This window comes from Cydia fagiglandana, chromosome 13 (genome assembly GCF_963556715.1).
Source record: "Cydia fagiglandana chromosome 13, ilCydFagi1.1, whole genome shotgun sequence".
Taxonomy (NCBI): domain Eukaryota; kingdom Metazoa; phylum Arthropoda; class Insecta; order Lepidoptera; family Tortricidae; genus Cydia; species Cydia fagiglandana.
In genome coordinates, this window is record NC_085944.1 from 8,180,206 (window position 1) to 8,196,989 (window position 16,784).

Consider the following 16,784-nt stretch of genomic DNA (forward strand, 5'->3'; position numbering starts at 1 on the left):
CCCAAAATCTGTGCAAAAATTTTTAGGACCTCCATGGGAACCTCTTTAAAATGTGAGAGAGCTCAACTAGGTGAAAGACAACATTGAGTATTTATTTTTTAAAGAAGTAAATAATCATGCCATACATTTTTAAGCTGAAACATAAAACTGACGACTTTCTCACGTCTCGTCAGATCTCAACACCGAACACGAAGACACTTAAGAGATTTCCATAAACACGACATTAAAGTACATTCTAGCCCGCGCTCCATAATGACCAACTCTATCTTGATTCTTTGTATTTAATAACGTGACATAGCATTTTAATAGTAGGTACAACACTAATTTCACATGCACGAGTAAAAAGTTACATAAAACCGGCCAAGTGCGAGTCGGACTCGCGTTCTAAGGGTTCCGTATATTACACAATTTTTAACAAAACAATGTATTTTTTATGTGAAACGTGAGTGAAATCTCTTTAAAAAATCCGTAGGGGTCAGATCAAAAACTGTAATTAAGTCCGACTCACGCTTGACTGTACATTTCTAATAGGTTTTCCTGTCATCTATAGGTATAGACCAATTTTATGTATTTTTTTCAAAATTTTAGACCTAGTAGTTTCGGAGATATATGGTCATTTTTTGCCTATTTTCTTGAATAACTTCTAAACTGTTTATTCGAAAATTATAAAAAAATATATTTGAGATCCTTATAATAAGCTCTTTCATTTAATATGTAACATGATATAGTTTGAAAAAATAATTTTAAATTTTTTCATTTACCCCCCAAAAGTGGCTCCCATGTTTAAAATTCATTTGTTTACGTTACATGTCCGTATTTGGGTCACAAACTTACAAATGTGTCCCAAATTTCAACTTGATTGGTCCAGTAGTTCCGGAGAAAATCGGCTGTGACAGACGGACTGACAGACAGACAGACAGACAGACGCACGAGTGATCCTATTGAGGTACGGAATCCTAAATATAACATAAATTTAAATTACTTATGCAGTAATAAAAACATGCTAAAGTAATTTAAGTTCGCATAAATTTCTCCGTTTACAAAGAGGAGACTACGGCCGACCTAGCCGCGCTTTCTTCGCAAGATTTGACGCCTCGACATAGCCGGACAGAGACAAGGTAATAATTATGACTGTCAATCTGTTTAAGTACTAAGTCGAGCTCGTCGACATTGTTGTAGACTCATACATATGGGTCAATTTTTGAAGAGGGTGTTTTTTCGACATTTGTATGGCAAATTTTTTATTTTTGAAAAATCTGATTTATCTTCATCGTTTTAGGAAGGGTTCTTAACAACAAAAAATATACTGTAGGAGGCACCTCTGTACGTTTTATAGTTAGCTAGATATGGATGTTTAAAGATCGACATTTGTATGACACTATTTAGCCATTTGTAAGGCGCTTTTAACATGTATACGGCATTATTTCGACATTATATGGCAGTATCAACATGTATATGCCACTATTTATTATTTTTGTTGCATTTATAAGACCCTGGCGACATATGTATAACATTATCAAACTGCACAACGGGACTTAATCGCGTATTTAAGTTTTAAGATTTACCTCCGACGTTTCGAGGACGGCGTTGTCCCCGTGGTCTCGGAGAAGACTGGCTCAAGTTGACATCAACATCTTCTAGCCGCGCGAGTTTTTCGAACTACCCGCACTTGGTCTTGTTTATCAGTTTGAACGTTTTGCGCACTAGGGATGTCACTCTGTCGACACACAACACTAACGATATTCGATTTATCGACTGTCGATATTCGTTTCCGCTTACATTTACTAATGACTGGATTCCATGTGGATGAGATCTTAAAACCCTCGTCCCGATTAAAATTGCAATGTTTCAAAAAATTGCAATGTGTTTGTGCAGTTTGATAATGTTTAATAATCGTGAAAGTTTAAATCAGTGATATGTATAACACCTTCTCGACATCTGTATGGCACTATGTCGACATTTGTATGCCACAATCGACATTTATACGGTCAAATTAGCCGTATAAATGTCGCCATACAAATGTCGCGACATGTCGCCAATAATATTTTTTAGCGATATTTCCTACACAATACAACAGATTCACTTATTTATTTTACTATATATTTTAACACTATATTTGCAACTATTATTATAAAAGAAATATTTTTATTCCAACTATGTACCAACGTATTCAGCGTCCATACAAATGTCGTTGTAGTCGTACCAAAATATGTATATCGAAAGAGATTTTTATCTGTTTTTAAATAAATTAAACTGTTTCCGGGTTTAAATTTGATGTCAATCGATGCCCAACTAACCGCACTATTGCGTTGTAAATTTAATCTAACCGTTATTCAATATACAAAGAAGATTATAGAGGGTATATTTAAGTCATAACAAAACAGGTGCCGCGCGGGACAGCGATAAAAAGGCTTCCCTTGTTTTATTAAATAACGCATTAATTTATCAATATGATTAAAATAATTCTTTAGAAAATGCTCTTTATAGAAATACAAAGTTGTTTATAATACGTTGCCTACATCCAAAGTTATGATTTTTTTTATTGCGCGATGCCGCCACTGGGACACGCGAAAAACGGCAAATTTCGCCGTTTTTGGAACTTCAAATGCGATTTTGTCAGGACCAAATAATATTTTTGGTACAGTTGTGCATGATTTTTAAAGCTTATAATACACTGAATGAAAATATATACATACCCAGTCTTTTAGTCCTATGGACTTCGAGTTTTAGCCGTGGGACAGCAAAAAATGCCTATTTGAAAATTGACCCATATATGCATATTTATTTGTGTAGGTAAGCCTAAAAGTACAACGATTGAAATCTGTTGGTAGGTAATATATGTACAATTATGTGTACCTAAGTACTCTTCGTAGGGTTTCCTCTACTAAACTAGTATTCGCTGTTTAGGTACATGGAAAGGGTGATAAACTAGTGCTCATCATCATGCACTTACGGGTGGTTAGTTTCCAATTTTACTCACAAAAATATTGGGCGAAATATAGCAGAAAAAATTACCAGTCACCATAATGTATATTCGGCAATCGTTAACATATGTGACTCTCCACGAGAAAAGGTACCTTATGACGGCTGCCGCTTACGTTGCATAGCACCGCAATAGTATTGGAGCGGCGTTAATAATAGCGTAAGCGCCAACCGCTATAAGGTACCTTTACCCGTGGGACGTCACATATTTGTATCGGTGTTTCCGTCATTTGCAAGATCTAAACGGTTGCAGTTTTTATATTCACACATCTCTGTAGCGAAGCAAGCCGCTGCAAATATTTTAGTCTTATTTCAATTAAGTTTCTCGTGCAGCCGTGCACGGCCATAGTGAAATGCACTCATCGACGATCTAACACGCCGTTGCAATTTATTTAAGGGCTTTGCCATTCCAAATCGCATTGTACTTGTAACTTGTAAGTTACTATTGTGTAAGTTTTAATGTGAACCCATTTTATACTTACACTCAGACATGTTTTATGAGTTATAAATGCATATAACAATCTGATTTAATGTTGAGTGTAGCTAATAAACATTTTATGGTAAGTTGAATTGCAAGCAATCTTTTGAAATTTGTAAGACAAAAGCCAAGCCAAAGTCACAAAGAACGCAATTTTTGACAATGTATGTAATATACTTACAATGTAGCATAGCGTTATTTGGCGTTGTTTACCGTGCGGTTAAGTAATTGCAAGTCGTAAATTTAAGAAACATATGTGACGTCCCACAGGTAAAGGTACAGGTAAAGGTCCCACAGGTACAGGTTATGGCGGTTGGCGCTTACGCTATTATTAACGTCGCTCCAATATTATTACGGCGCTTTGCGACGTAAGCGCCAGCCGCCATAAGGTACCTTTTGTAGTGGAACGTCACATATATTGCATGATCAAACAAAACGAATGAACAAATTTCAAAAAAATACACGTGAGGTTGTGTGGGGAGAGAGGGTAATAGCCAAAAACCTCACCAAATATCACCAAGGGGGAGGGGGGATCAAAAATTAGCCGAAAACACCTCGCGTCGTGATTTGTGCAACCGACCCTTAGTGCATTTCAAGAGTTTAACTAAGTGGAACAGCCTCATTCAACAATTTCGTAGCGTATCTAGTCAAATCTCTCTATCACTCTTCCACATTATAGTGCGACACTAACAGTTGCGTTTCGTTCGCTTCTGAGCCTTAACGATTGCACGTTGGCTACGCACCCGATGGGAGATTTGCACTTTGCTCGAACGATACACACAGGCGTATTCTGATTTTAATAACAGGTTATGAATTAGATCTGGATTAGTTATGGATCTGTCAGTGTAAAAGTTTTTGGCAAACATTTCATTTTTGGTACAAGCTTTTATCGCTGACTGTACTTTTCTTACTACAGACAACTTATACTCTTCGAGAGAATTCTAAGAACCCCTAACACAATAAGGTTGCGTTGTTTCATCACAGAGTTCCTATGGCTATGTCATCCAATTTATATATGCATGCAAAATTTCAGCTCAATCGGAAACCGGGAAGTGGATCAAATTTAACTTGCAAGATTTGATTACAGAACGACAGACAACAGGACAGGTGAAACTTAATAAAAGCTTGTAAAAAGTGATGTTTTTGATAGAAGAAATGCCGTTTTTGACACTGACAGGTCGGATTCATATCTAATCCAGATCTAATTCATAACCTGTTATCAAAATCAGTATACGCCTGACAGCAATGCTAAGTTTGAAAGATCTCGTCTGTATCTATCAATGGCAGCGTTTTCCTGTATGAGCAGTTGAGCACCGGTCTGCCAGCTAGCCTCATAAATAAATATTTGTCAAAGATTAGACGCATTTAGAAGTCCAGTCTGGACCAGTCGGACAGTTAGGAAGGACGGTTAATGTAACGAACGCGCTGGAACGTTTCCGGGGCGACTATAACTCGACTGGCGACTTTTCGCCGTTCGCTCATACAAGTCATAAAACGTACGGCTCGATTCGGGAAATGAATTGGATATGCACTAGATATGAAATAGTAAAGATATGTGACGTTCCACGGCAAAAGGTAAGTACCTTATGGCGGCTGGCGCCGCGATTCGGGAAATTAATTAGAGATTCACTAGATATGAAATAGTAAGGTTATATTATCTTTACTATATCGTATCTAGTTAATCTCTAATTCATTTGCCGAATCGCGCCGGTAATATCGCATAATATTTATGATTATATTTAATTATTTGAATAATTCTCACTTTATGTGGTTATTACTAACTTATGATAAGATATTGTAAGTCGCCTTGATAAATTGTAGTGAGTTAACCAGTTTTTAATTCCCGACAATAGGTAATAAAAACTCAATGCGCAGTCAATTTATATTTATCAATACATACCTTGACTTGTAAGCGTTGTTGTCACAAGTAAGCAATAATACCGCCGCGCCGTAATATGCTACAATGCCTACACCTACTACTTTACTACTACTCTTCAATCCAGATAAGTAGCATATTATGTATGTTGTATGCAACTCCCTACCTTAAAACTGCCTATTCCTTATTACAAATTTAAAGAGCTGCTACTGCATGGTTAGAACCTTGAGTAAAGAGCCCGGGGCTTATGGCTTTTTTTGCCTTATGGCACGCAGCTTACTGGAGTAGTTAGAAACAGTTAGGCACTACCTCCAGGCACGACAGAACCGTTGCGCACTTCCTTTTCTAGACAAGTTTTTAGGAAGACTTATGTCGGAAACCTATAGCGGCGCTGTCTTTAACTTTTTCTAACTCGCGAAAATTATTTATATCCAATAGTAAGAATAATACTCGTAAAGTGTAAGAAAAATCGTGCTATCCTAAATAAGTTACAAAATATGAAAATTTTCAACAATGTTAGAATGAAGAATAGAATACCTATTCGGTCTAAGCTAACTCTGCACAGACTTTAACAAAGTGTAGCGATGCCCGTAGGCTACGGTGTCCGTACGCCTGTTTGCCACCGTCGTGGTTTAAAAAATCATGTTAGATCAGTTAGATGTCATATTTTCGCTTTAATGCGACAGTGTGGAAGTGTAATAAAAAACGTATGGTGACACAACCATACTTTGTCAGGGGTGCGAAGCTCCTGACTTCGGCCAAACTCGGCTCCGCTCGGCTCAGCATTGCTCCGAGCAATTTTTAGGGTTGGCACCACTTGACTTCCTTTTGCGTGCACGACCACAGATAAGATAATCACTTGAATTTTGACAACCCTAAATAGCCGAATGGGATAGTGTCATGTATTAAAAAGGGATAGCATGATTCGACCCTGAACCGCTGTCAAACTTCGGTTTTCTAGGAAGCTTCCTTTCTGTACGGTAGTACTATTATTTATTCTGTGACTTTGTCATTGCAAAAAAAAAGAATCTGCTGTGGGCAATTTTATCAGTCAAAATTGCCAGTGAACGGTGTGTACTAGCTAATACAATATTTCGCGCTAGAAATCAACGGTTCCATGGTGTAATGGTTAGCACTCTGGACTCTGAATCCAGCGATCCGAGTTCAAATCTCGGTGGAACCTGTCTTTTTGTATTTTTTTCTAATTTTATTCCTTATTTTACTACTTATGAACTTTTTGTAAATATTTACTACCTATATGTTCAGTGTAAAATGTGTTTTTATGTATTTTTTGTAAATTACAAGTTGTTTTTTCAACATTTACCGAAACCCACTGTGGTATGTGGTGAGGATATAATTATTGTAATTTCTACCAGGGACAAGTAAAATATAACATAATAGTGCCAAATACATTTTATGGATATATTTCATCATTTGGCGCTAACTATGTTGGCTTTGTGCGCATTTAGGCTGTTATCTAACTATTAATAACTTTGAAACGTAGGACTTGGTAAATTCTTATTTGAAGGCGCCATCTAGTATTAATATGAATATTTTGACCTTCTCTTAGATTTCACTAGACGGCGCCCTTAAACAAAAATAATTATACAAGAATATTATAGGTACCTAATAAAAGGCCGCGGCTTGCCGTATTTTTCAAATCCCTGTATTTTCTCAGTGCATTTTAAATATCTTTGTATGGAATAAATACTATTTGTTATACGTCATTTACGTCAATGCTTAAGTACCATTAAGTACCTAAAAATAGGTTGCTAAGCAATTAATAGTGTTTACCACAACAAAACGGCATTGTCAGTTGTTTGCATGTTATTTGTGGTTTCCTACAATAATAAGCACTTGTTAATATTTTTAGATACCTACATTTGTGTTTAAAAGTCGACATTAAGAATAAAATGCACCTAAACAAAATAAAAATCTTGCTAATAGGACCATCCGGCGTAAGTTTATTTCGGTATTGAACTGTTGTTGGTGAAAGTCGTTAAGTATTTATAGGTCCCATGTCATGTATTTAGTGGTACCTTCTAACTCTCTTTGATTGCTTTGCAGAGTGGCAAAACTTCTATAGCTAATTTCATATCCGAATCAATGAATATTGAAGAAGCCGGCCCACCAAAGCCAACTCAAGGCGTTCGTATTGTGGAATTTGAACTGTCAAACATCAATGTCAATGACAAGGTTTACAACAATGACATAGAATTGTGGGACTGCAGTGGAGATCATAGGTAACTCGATAAAATATGTAGCTACCTACAGTTAGGTACCTACTTAATTTTAGTGCCTAAACAACATTTCCTGGATTTTCATATACACATATACAGTACCTACGATGACTAGTTAAAATATTAGTTGAATGAATTTGAAATAGGACTATTATAATTTATCTTATAACTTATAAATAACAACTGGTTTGGAGGTTCTAGTTGATGCAATATTATTTTATTCGATTAGGTAACGAAAACCCAAATTTTATCACACAATGAAAACTATTAATTTAGAATCCTACCTACAGAAATCGATGGGCTAACGAAATTTACCCAAATTTTGTCACACAATGAAAACTATTAAATTAGAATACAGAATTTGGCGTAACGAAATTTATAGGTAGTTCATATTTTCTGTGTTCTTAACTTTAGATTTGAATCATGCTGGCCGGCACTTCGTGTGGGGGTACAAGGAGTCATACTGGTATGTTCGCCAAGCACTGCAAACGCTGCTACCAGAGAAATGGAACTTCTGTACAACTACTTCGTTTCACAGCCTAAACTTACCACTAAGCAATGCGTCCTATTTTATAATTGTACAGATGAACAAGACGACTTGGAATCTTTAAACCTATGTAAGCTTTTGCTATATTAGATTTCGTGGTAAGTTACATAAGGTGCGTCTTACTCCTGTTGAAATCGGTGTTAACATTATGAGAACTTTAAGAGCGTAAAAAATATTTGCTTCGTAAGTAGGTCAATGTTTATTGTGATACCTAGATTTTTTTTTATTGAATGCATGATCCTATAGATAGTCCTATAGTAAGAATTTACCCTATGTAAGTTATCATATCAATAAATCTAAAATAAGGTAGAGAATTTTTACGTTAAATATGGCTAATTATTCGTCATTCTATTTGCAGCTCCCACATTCTCGAAGGTATCTCAAGTCGCAATAAACCTCAAGACTGGAGGTAATCGTTTAAAAATTGATTTTTCAAACTTTGTCGTCTCGATTTTACAATCAATAAACAAATTTAATTAAAATTGTTGTTTTCAGTGCTTAATTTTACTTACCCAAATACCGTTATGCAGTATCTCTCTCTGTAACGCCTATACTTCATATTTTATTTATACTAACTATAATTCATACCTGATGATGATGTGCGAAGACAACGCCTTAGCATTGCATACAATATACCTACTGTAGAGCTTCAAACACACCATTGTAGCATAAGTCCACTGAAAATCATCCATTCATGTCATTTAAATGCTCAGTTAGCATATCTGCAAAAAAATCTTTCAGCGTATTTATAACAAAACGAATTAGGTATCTATTTTTTCTGATGTAGAATTATTGCGTGTTTTAAGCCTATAATTATTTCATTGTATTAAAAAAACATTTTTGAGGCTTCATTGTATAACCTTACAAATAATCTGATAAGAGTTACACAACGGAATACAGCATTCAAGTTTGTTTTAAGAAAAACGCAATATTTCATCATACTGAAAAAAAAGGTAAATACCCTTTAAGTTGTTAATGTGCCATAATCCAGTTACAATTTGTAACAATATTCAAGAATTGAGGTGACAAAAGGAATACTCTCTTAAATATAAACAATTTATTTTGAGTAGGCTAGTTCTTTCCCATCACTACACTTAATTTACAAAATACGGCAAATTCTACCTATAGAGTAAAATTGTATTGTTTAGGTTTATGTAAAACACATTTAATTATTGCTTTTTGTTTGTCATACTTTTGAAAATCTTTCTTTAACCAAACAACAGAAATAGTAAAATTAGTGACGGCGACAAGAAACAACACTGAATTACATATTAAATATAAAATCTAAGATGGTTTTAACAGAATCGTAACAAATAAGCACATTGAACCATTCATTATAAAGAATACAGACTTAACTTCATGGAATTATTCACTCTGAACAGAAACAAAACAATTCACACCCTAATATTCTACCACTCAGTCTTAAACAATTTGGCTCTTAAGCAATGAGTACTTGCTACGATAAGAAACCATAATTAAATGATTATTAAGACATAATTACATTAATGATATTACTGTTCTCTAGAACCTGCCCTACTACATACATATATTCAAATATTTACAATTCCTAGATACAAAAACCTTTAAGGTCGAATGACCTAACTTGCGATCATAAAAATATAAAAATAAACTGTACAATTAGTCTGTCTATATTCACCGTAATCACAATTTAGATTTAGCGGAAGGGTGGGTTACTTATAAGTAAAAATAATTTAATTGCCATAGTAACGTTACTGTTAATGACTTGTTTATTATACTTAATGTTTCCAACTACCCCTATCGTTGTAATTCTTACGATCTCTATGCCCTCGTCCCGAGCCGCCGCGATTCCATCGATCATTACCACGTCCTCTATGCCCTCCCCTATTTGGGAACCTCTGGTAATTTTGTTCCCCGTCGTAGTTGTAATCATTACCAGGTCCTGGTCCATTGAACCCCATGTTTCCAAAGTTATTGTTAAAATGATGTGGAATATTTGGAGCTATACCTAAAAGACCAGGCGCAGGGCCAGGGCCCCCACGCGGGTCCGAAAAAGGCTGATTGAAATTTTGCAAGTGACCAACATTCATATTATTCATACCTCCAGCCATATTCATCGGCGGAAGATTCATTAAATTCATACTAGGATCGGTGGCACTCCCCGGTATATTAGTGTTCATACCAAATGGATTTGAATTCTGGTAATTTAATGGGGTCTTGAGTAGAGCTTCCTTGGGTTTAGGTAAATACGAAAACTCGCCATTTTCACCTAAAGTGATACCCAAATTAGTGAAGATACTACATAACATACTATTGGTTTGTACTATACTAAGATCAAATATTTTACCACTTGTTTTGTCTTGCTGGAATTGTTTCACCATTTGTGTAACAGGAGCTAAATGCTGATTGACAAATATTTTTTGAGTGGAACTCAAATCTTTATACCAATTAGAATTTTGTAATATCGTTTGCATGTCAAGAGTATTAGGTTTTTGTTCTAGGGAGGCGTTGTCGTTAGTTTCTTTAGGTTTTCTTCGAGGATCAGCCCTTGGACCCGTTGCGACCGGTGCAGCTTTAACAGATTTCTCACTATCACTGTTAGACTCGTCCAAAGATAATCTAAACACTTTCCTTAACCTAGGATCTAATAATGCTTGCGACTTAGCCGTACTGTTTCTAATATCAGTGTAATCTGGCCTGGGAATGTCTATAGGCACTAGTTTATACGGTATATGCGGATGACTATTGATTGAACCATCTATTTCGGACGCAGGAGTATAATTGGGTATTGCTTTAAAGGGTAATCCTAAGCGAAAGTCTATGTCTCCGCTAGTTCCCTGACGTAAATCCGTATCTCCGAAAGCAGGAAGATTAAAGTCTGTCTGTCTTAAATCAACATCTGACCTACGCCGTCCATCAGTTGGCTCACCATCTACGCATTCATAAATTGAAACTCGTGGTATTTTTTTCGCGGGCTTTACTACATCACTTGGTTTATCCGGAGAGCGCCGAGATCTAGGGTCTCTAGACTTTGGAGAACTAATGGCTTCGATATTAGGTTCGACTTTATTTTCTTGTAAGTTATTCCGCATAGTGTTCAGTAATTTAGTTACGTCTTCACTTATATCAATTTTAGAAAGGTCTCCGATTTTACTTAAAACAGCTGATGGTTCAATAACACGTGGTGCTGGTGCCTGCGGTGAAAGTGATGTTTGAGGTGACGATGCCGGAGACTTTTTTTTAGGGCATTTTTCCTCGTCGCTAGAGTACCACTTTTCATCTATTAATAAATTATTATCCTCGTCGTCCGTAGTTGATCGGCGATGTCTTTTTTCAGGGTACTTAAATATTGGTTCCGGCTGAAGAAACCTTATGTCTACATCACACTCTTTTGAAATGGAATTTTCTTCAAAATGAGTATTTCTTGAACTGTCATCAGTAAAAGGAAGCACCCTATGATCTACATCCTTAGATTCGTTCGCGATCACAGACTTGTCGTTATCATAACTTTCATTTGAAACGTCGACGTTTTCTTTGTCCTTAAATTTTAAGGCATCTTTTGTGTACTGATCTATATCAATCATATCTTTATTTGGTTTTAAATCAGTTTTTATTTCCATTTTATTAGTTAAACTGTCTTCATTTATCGGCATTGGAACAGATGGTTGAAATCTCATGTCAACGTCTTTACCGGGTAAGTCTGGCACAGATAAATTACTATGCTGTGGAGCGATAGGCGGGACTCTCAGGTCCAGGTCCTTATTACTTGACACAGACCCCAAATATGATGACGATTGTTGCTCTGTATTTGCATTTATAAGCCCTAGTTTTTGTATACTCATTGTGTTTAACTGTATTTCTGTTATTTGCTTAAGTGAAATTCCAATACTGTTTAAATGCATAACAGTTAATTGCCCTAATTGGTCTAAAGTTTCAACACCCATTTTAGTCAGGTCAGATATTTGTCTGGGTGTTAACACGCCGGTCAAATTTTTAATACTGAGGACATTTGTACCCGCATTTGCATTACTGTTAGGTGAAACATTATTAAAATTTTGGTTTGACTTATCGTTTTGCCACCTAGATTGGCGCACCTTGGGCGAAATTTTACTTTGGTTGTATTGGGACGAGTCTGTCGTATTTTGCATGTTTGGTATGTTAATCTCGAATAGAGATGGAATATTTTTTTCTTGACAGTCATTATTTTCTGAAAACTGTTGTATAAGTTTTGCCTGAGTTTGCTGCATCATTTTAAGAGCACCTTCTCTGTTAAGTCTGGGAAAATCGCCCAGTATTTCTTTAGGGGCAGATTCAATATGTTTCAAAAGAATATTTTTCAAATTTTCGTTTAAAGGTTTTCCGTGTGCAAATTTACATTCATCTTTATAAATACATGGAAGACCGGTATGGTAATATTTGCATGGAAAATCAGCATGCATGTAAAGACACTTGTCTCTCTTGGCGCAACAATCCATAAGATAAAATTTGCATAGCTCCATTTTACGAGGAGGTAGTGCGTCATGTGAAAATATACAGTCGTCACCCTTGTGACATTTACCTTGCATAAAGTATACACAGACACCGTCAGGGTCTTGCATGGGATGTGCACCTCTTCTTCTATCGTTTTTATTATTCTTATTTCGATCTCTCTGAGGCGGCCTCCTTCTCTGCTGGGGATGTTGGAGATTTCGTTCTTCGTGGCTACTGTCAGAAGCATAAGAATCTCTATCGTCATCACCATACGCACCCATATCAGATTCTCTATTAACTGGAGAAGCTCCTCTGACACACATCATCTCACTTTCGTCCATTTCATCGGAATATGCTTGTTTTTTACGTTTTTTATTAGGTCCGTCTATACCATCGTATTTTTTTCTTTTCTTTCGTTTTTTTCTATCCTCTCCTTCCTCAAAGGGCATTTCTTCTTCATCGTCATTCTTATTCATAACTTTTCTAATAGCTTTTTCAACATCGCCCGCAAAATCTTCTTCGGTTGTAACAGGGTATTTACGATTTTTCTTGTTTTTATCTTTAAATTTTTGTTCACCTTTGCGAGATTTCTTTTTTTTCTTACCTTGTTTTGGGTAATACGAGTCTTGTGGTTCAAATTTGTCTTCCGATTGCTTGTTATTATCTAATTGGGTGGGTAAGTCTTCTTTTTTCTCTTCACTTGTAGCCTCATGGACATCTTCGGCGTCGCTCTCAATCTCCCCATCTTCCAAGTCATCTATATTCGCTGCACTGTCAGCCATTGTAATGATGTCTCTGAAATTGAGAATAAACAATGATTAAAAACGAGAACTACAATTTTGAGTGAATTCCTATGATTTTTCTTAACTTCCCGAGATCCCGCTTACTGATAAAGACCCCTTGGACCCTTGGATTCTAAAACCCCTTCAATAACTATGTTCTAGTACTAGAGCATTATCTCAGGGTGGTTGATATTTGTCTATGACTTAGTGATGATATTAGTGTGTGTAAGAAAGATATATTATAATGGTTTAAAACATCGAAACGTTGCTAATTAAATTGACCTCGTGCAGTAGAGTAAAAATAACTACAACTATAATATCAATCACTTCTTTCCATCACTATATCATTATCATAACACCCTAAAATCATGTGCATTTTTTTCCTTCTGGTAAAATAGGTTTGGACAAGGTCACGTTCAGTAAACACCTTTAATTGTCAGAAAAGTAACTTAGTCCATTGTGTCAAGATGGTGAAATACGCAATTAATTCGGGTACAATTCGTTTCGTTACACAGTGGAATCCAGTACGACTGGGTCGACCGTCCAGTGGCGCCCTCATTAGGGTAATTGTGCTTTCTAATAAACCAAATAATTTCTGTTATGATCAGTATATTAATATTGTTGTATATGTATGTATACTTATTCCCCAATTTTTGATCTGTGATATATGTAGTTTTATAATATTACTTTTGACTTTATCGCGTAATTAAAGCGGCATGCCGTTTAGTCGATAAAGAAAAAAACTAAGCAAAATAAAACTATGTGACAAAAACCAAAACAAGGGGAATCAGTAGGACAACAATATTAATATACTGATTTATACAGGAATTACTTGGTTTATTAAAAAACTAAATTCCCCTAATGAGGGCGCCACTGGAGCGTCCACTCAGTCTTAAGTAAAGCTTTAAACTAATTAGGGCTCAAGTTTTGCTAAAAAATATATGCTTTTTATTGTATTCATAATAAATAAACTTATAAAAAAACTGCAAACGAATTGCGAATTATTTACTGTAGTAACTGAGTGGAGAATCCAATCTATTGATTAAATTATATTTATGTAACATTATTAAAATAGGTATTTCGAGCAATTGATTTAAGCCTAAGCTGTTTATGATTTAAGACTTCAAAAGAGGGTTACCATAACTACATTTTAGGTTGGTTAAAATACGTGCATATTTACAAGAACTTAATAAAATTGACCTTCGTCACGAGTGTAACATAATTATTAATTATGACAGGTAATTAATAGTTAAGCCGTAGTGAAATGTCTCGAAAAGATTGGGCTATCTTGTTATTTGTAAAAAAATACATTTATAAATTTTTGGACAAATCCCAGCAGATGGCCAGTTAATATTTAAGGCATCTAAATTGGATTGAACTTGGTTTTAATACTTCCTAATCAAACGTATCAAAACTAGTAATTTTTATCATTTTATCGATTAAGTGAAAACTAATAATTTGTATCAAGGATTTAAACAATTTGAACCTTATGTAAATAAGTCATTGGGCATTTTATACCTCGTTTTCAACCGAACAAGGTATATTTTTATAACCTACGTGGTTTATTTTATACATTTTAATTTGAAAAACAATGTACTTAAATTGGAATATTAAAAGGCCACGACGGACACTTTTAAAGAAAATAGAACACAACACGTCATTGAATAAGATTGCAAAACTTGGCAGCAAGCAGCCATATTTGTTCGTATAACCCGACCAAATTAAAGTGGTAATGCATGAGAGTAGCGCGTGGGAATATTGATTTTTTATGAGAAATACGTCACTGAAACTAAGATAAAATTATTTATAAATGACATACATTAAAATTCTATGAAATTATAGATAAATAATAATTGTTTCCTGACGTTACACAAGCATTCACTAAAGCAATGGTATTTTCCTTTAGGTAGGTATACCTTCATTTTTCTTTGTTTAAGATAATTTAACATTAATGCGGAAATACATTCGAAAACAATATTTTGAACCCTTTGGTATATCTATGTACTGAAATAACTTTCTGTTGTCTTAAATACTATACCTAATATTCGCCGAGACAATAAGCATTGGAAATTTATCTCCAAAATTCACAAATTAGAAGTTGCGTAGTAAGAAATAACATTGAATGGCAGAAGTCAGTACTGTAACTGTTCATAGCCACTACTTTCAAGTAAATTAGTAGATAGAGCTGGGTGCGGAAAGCAGTGGGCGGCCGTTCACATTTCACAATGTCTTGCTATGCGCCGCGCTCTCACGACGGAATGAATGACGCCAGCCTTCTAGAACAGCGTATCTATGTGTTGTATCCTTATTCGAGGTCACAAAGCGTATAACGCTCACTCACACTTAGCCACAAGACATTCTACTGGCGTATAGCATTCTACCTACTGTGACTCAGATATTTAGGTACTTAGGCTACCATCATAATATGGCCGTATAATACCTACCACCTAATTTAAGAATAACCAAGTTATTTTGGTAAAAATGAATGTTGAAACTGCGTATTAATAATATAGGCTACGTTATATCGCGGGTTTTTAGTACAATAGAGAAAGTACAGTAAATCTTGGAAACAAACTAAAATGCAAACAAAAACCGACACCACTTAAAAAAGCTTCGAATGTGATAAATGCATTTAAGCACTTGCGATGTTCATTTATATAACAAATATAAAATTCATGCACTTAAAATAAAAATGGAGTCTTACATTATACCGTACAAACATACCATGAAAAGGTATCGCTGTAATTATGCCATTAGTTATTGCGACCTTTGTCCGCCATTTTGGCGGATGTCTGGTGGCAATATGCGATTGATGATAATGCGCATTTGACGGGCCTTGTATTTTTAAGATTTATCAATTATCACTGTTACATTTATACTAATCGGTGTGTAAAATGAATGTTGCATTGCACGTGTATTTGGCAAAATCTTAGCTGCAAAAGCACTATGTATTTTTAGAGGGGACACGCATTCATTATGGCCTAAGTAAATAATATTAGTAAGTGTTACCAATCTTACATTAATGAACGATTCACTATGTGCAACTACTATACGCCATGTAAAATGGAATTATTTCATAGCATTGCTGCATAAAGACGTAACGATCGGGTACGCAATAATGATTTCGGATTCGGACGACGACTGCAGCTTATAATGGAAGCGTAGTGGCAAATATTTAGTTCCCCATTTGTGCACATTTCCTGTTACAGCGCTAATGTCGATCAACTATGGATCACCTGACGGAACTAAAGCAGAACGTAGCATCCTAAAATGTTTACATTCTGATTTAACTTACATTTTAAGAGAATATCTTGTGTTATTTAAAACAGAAATAATATTATAATTACTTTTTTATCAAATAGTGTCTGACATTCAAACAATACTTTTTAAAAGGAATCAAACTTTACAAATTTTTGTCGACTATTGCCAG

At 35.4% G+C, this 16,784-nt stretch overlaps 2 protein-coding genes and 1 non-coding gene across 5 annotated transcripts; 2 read left to right on the forward strand and 1 right to left on the reverse strand.

Annotated features, from left to right (window-relative positions):
* The first annotated feature begins 6,447 nt into the window (after positions 1 to 6,447).
* On the forward strand, positions 6,448 to 6,519 carry Trnaq-cug (transfer RNA glutamine (anticodon CUG)). Its single transcript has one exon. It is a non-coding gene; the product is annotated as a tRNA-Gln (tRNA).
* A 617-nt stretch (positions 6,520 to 7,136) lies between these two features.
* LOC134669788 (intraflagellar transport protein 22 homolog) lies at positions 7,137 to 8,605 on the forward strand. Its single transcript, XM_063527415.1, has 4 exons — positions 7,137 to 7,294; positions 7,404 to 7,579; positions 7,991 to 8,193; positions 8,482 to 8,605. The coding sequence occupies exons 1-4, from the start codon at positions 7,250 to 7,252 to the stop codon at positions 8,601 to 8,603; spliced, it is 546 nt and encodes a 181-aa protein (XP_063383485.1). The 5' UTR covers positions 7,137 to 7,249; the 3' UTR covers positions 8,604 to 8,605.
* A 562-nt stretch (positions 8,606 to 9,167) lies between these two features.
* Positions 9,168 to 16,536, reverse strand: LOC134670195 (protein suppressor of sable). 3 transcript variants are annotated; one of them, XM_063527898.1, is made up of 2 exons: positions 16,373 to 16,536; positions 9,168 to 13,367 (listed from the first exon to the last, which is right to left on the reverse strand). In XM_063527898.1, the coding sequence occupies exon 2, from the start codon at positions 13,352 to 13,354 to the stop codon at positions 9,881 to 9,883; it is 3,474 nt and encodes a 1,157-aa protein (XP_063383968.1). In that variant the 5' UTR covers positions 13,355 to 13,367; positions 16,373 to 16,536; the 3' UTR covers positions 9,168 to 9,880. The 3 variants fall into 3 exon arrangements, with proteins under 3 accessions (XP_063383968.1, XP_063383970.1, XP_063383967.1); XM_063527900.1 differs by lacking the exon at positions 16,373 to 16,536 and adding an exon at positions 16,079 to 16,329; XM_063527897.1 differs by lacking the exon at positions 16,373 to 16,536 and adding an exon at positions 15,393 to 15,655.
* Between the last annotated feature and the right edge of the window lie 248 nt (positions 16,537 to 16,784).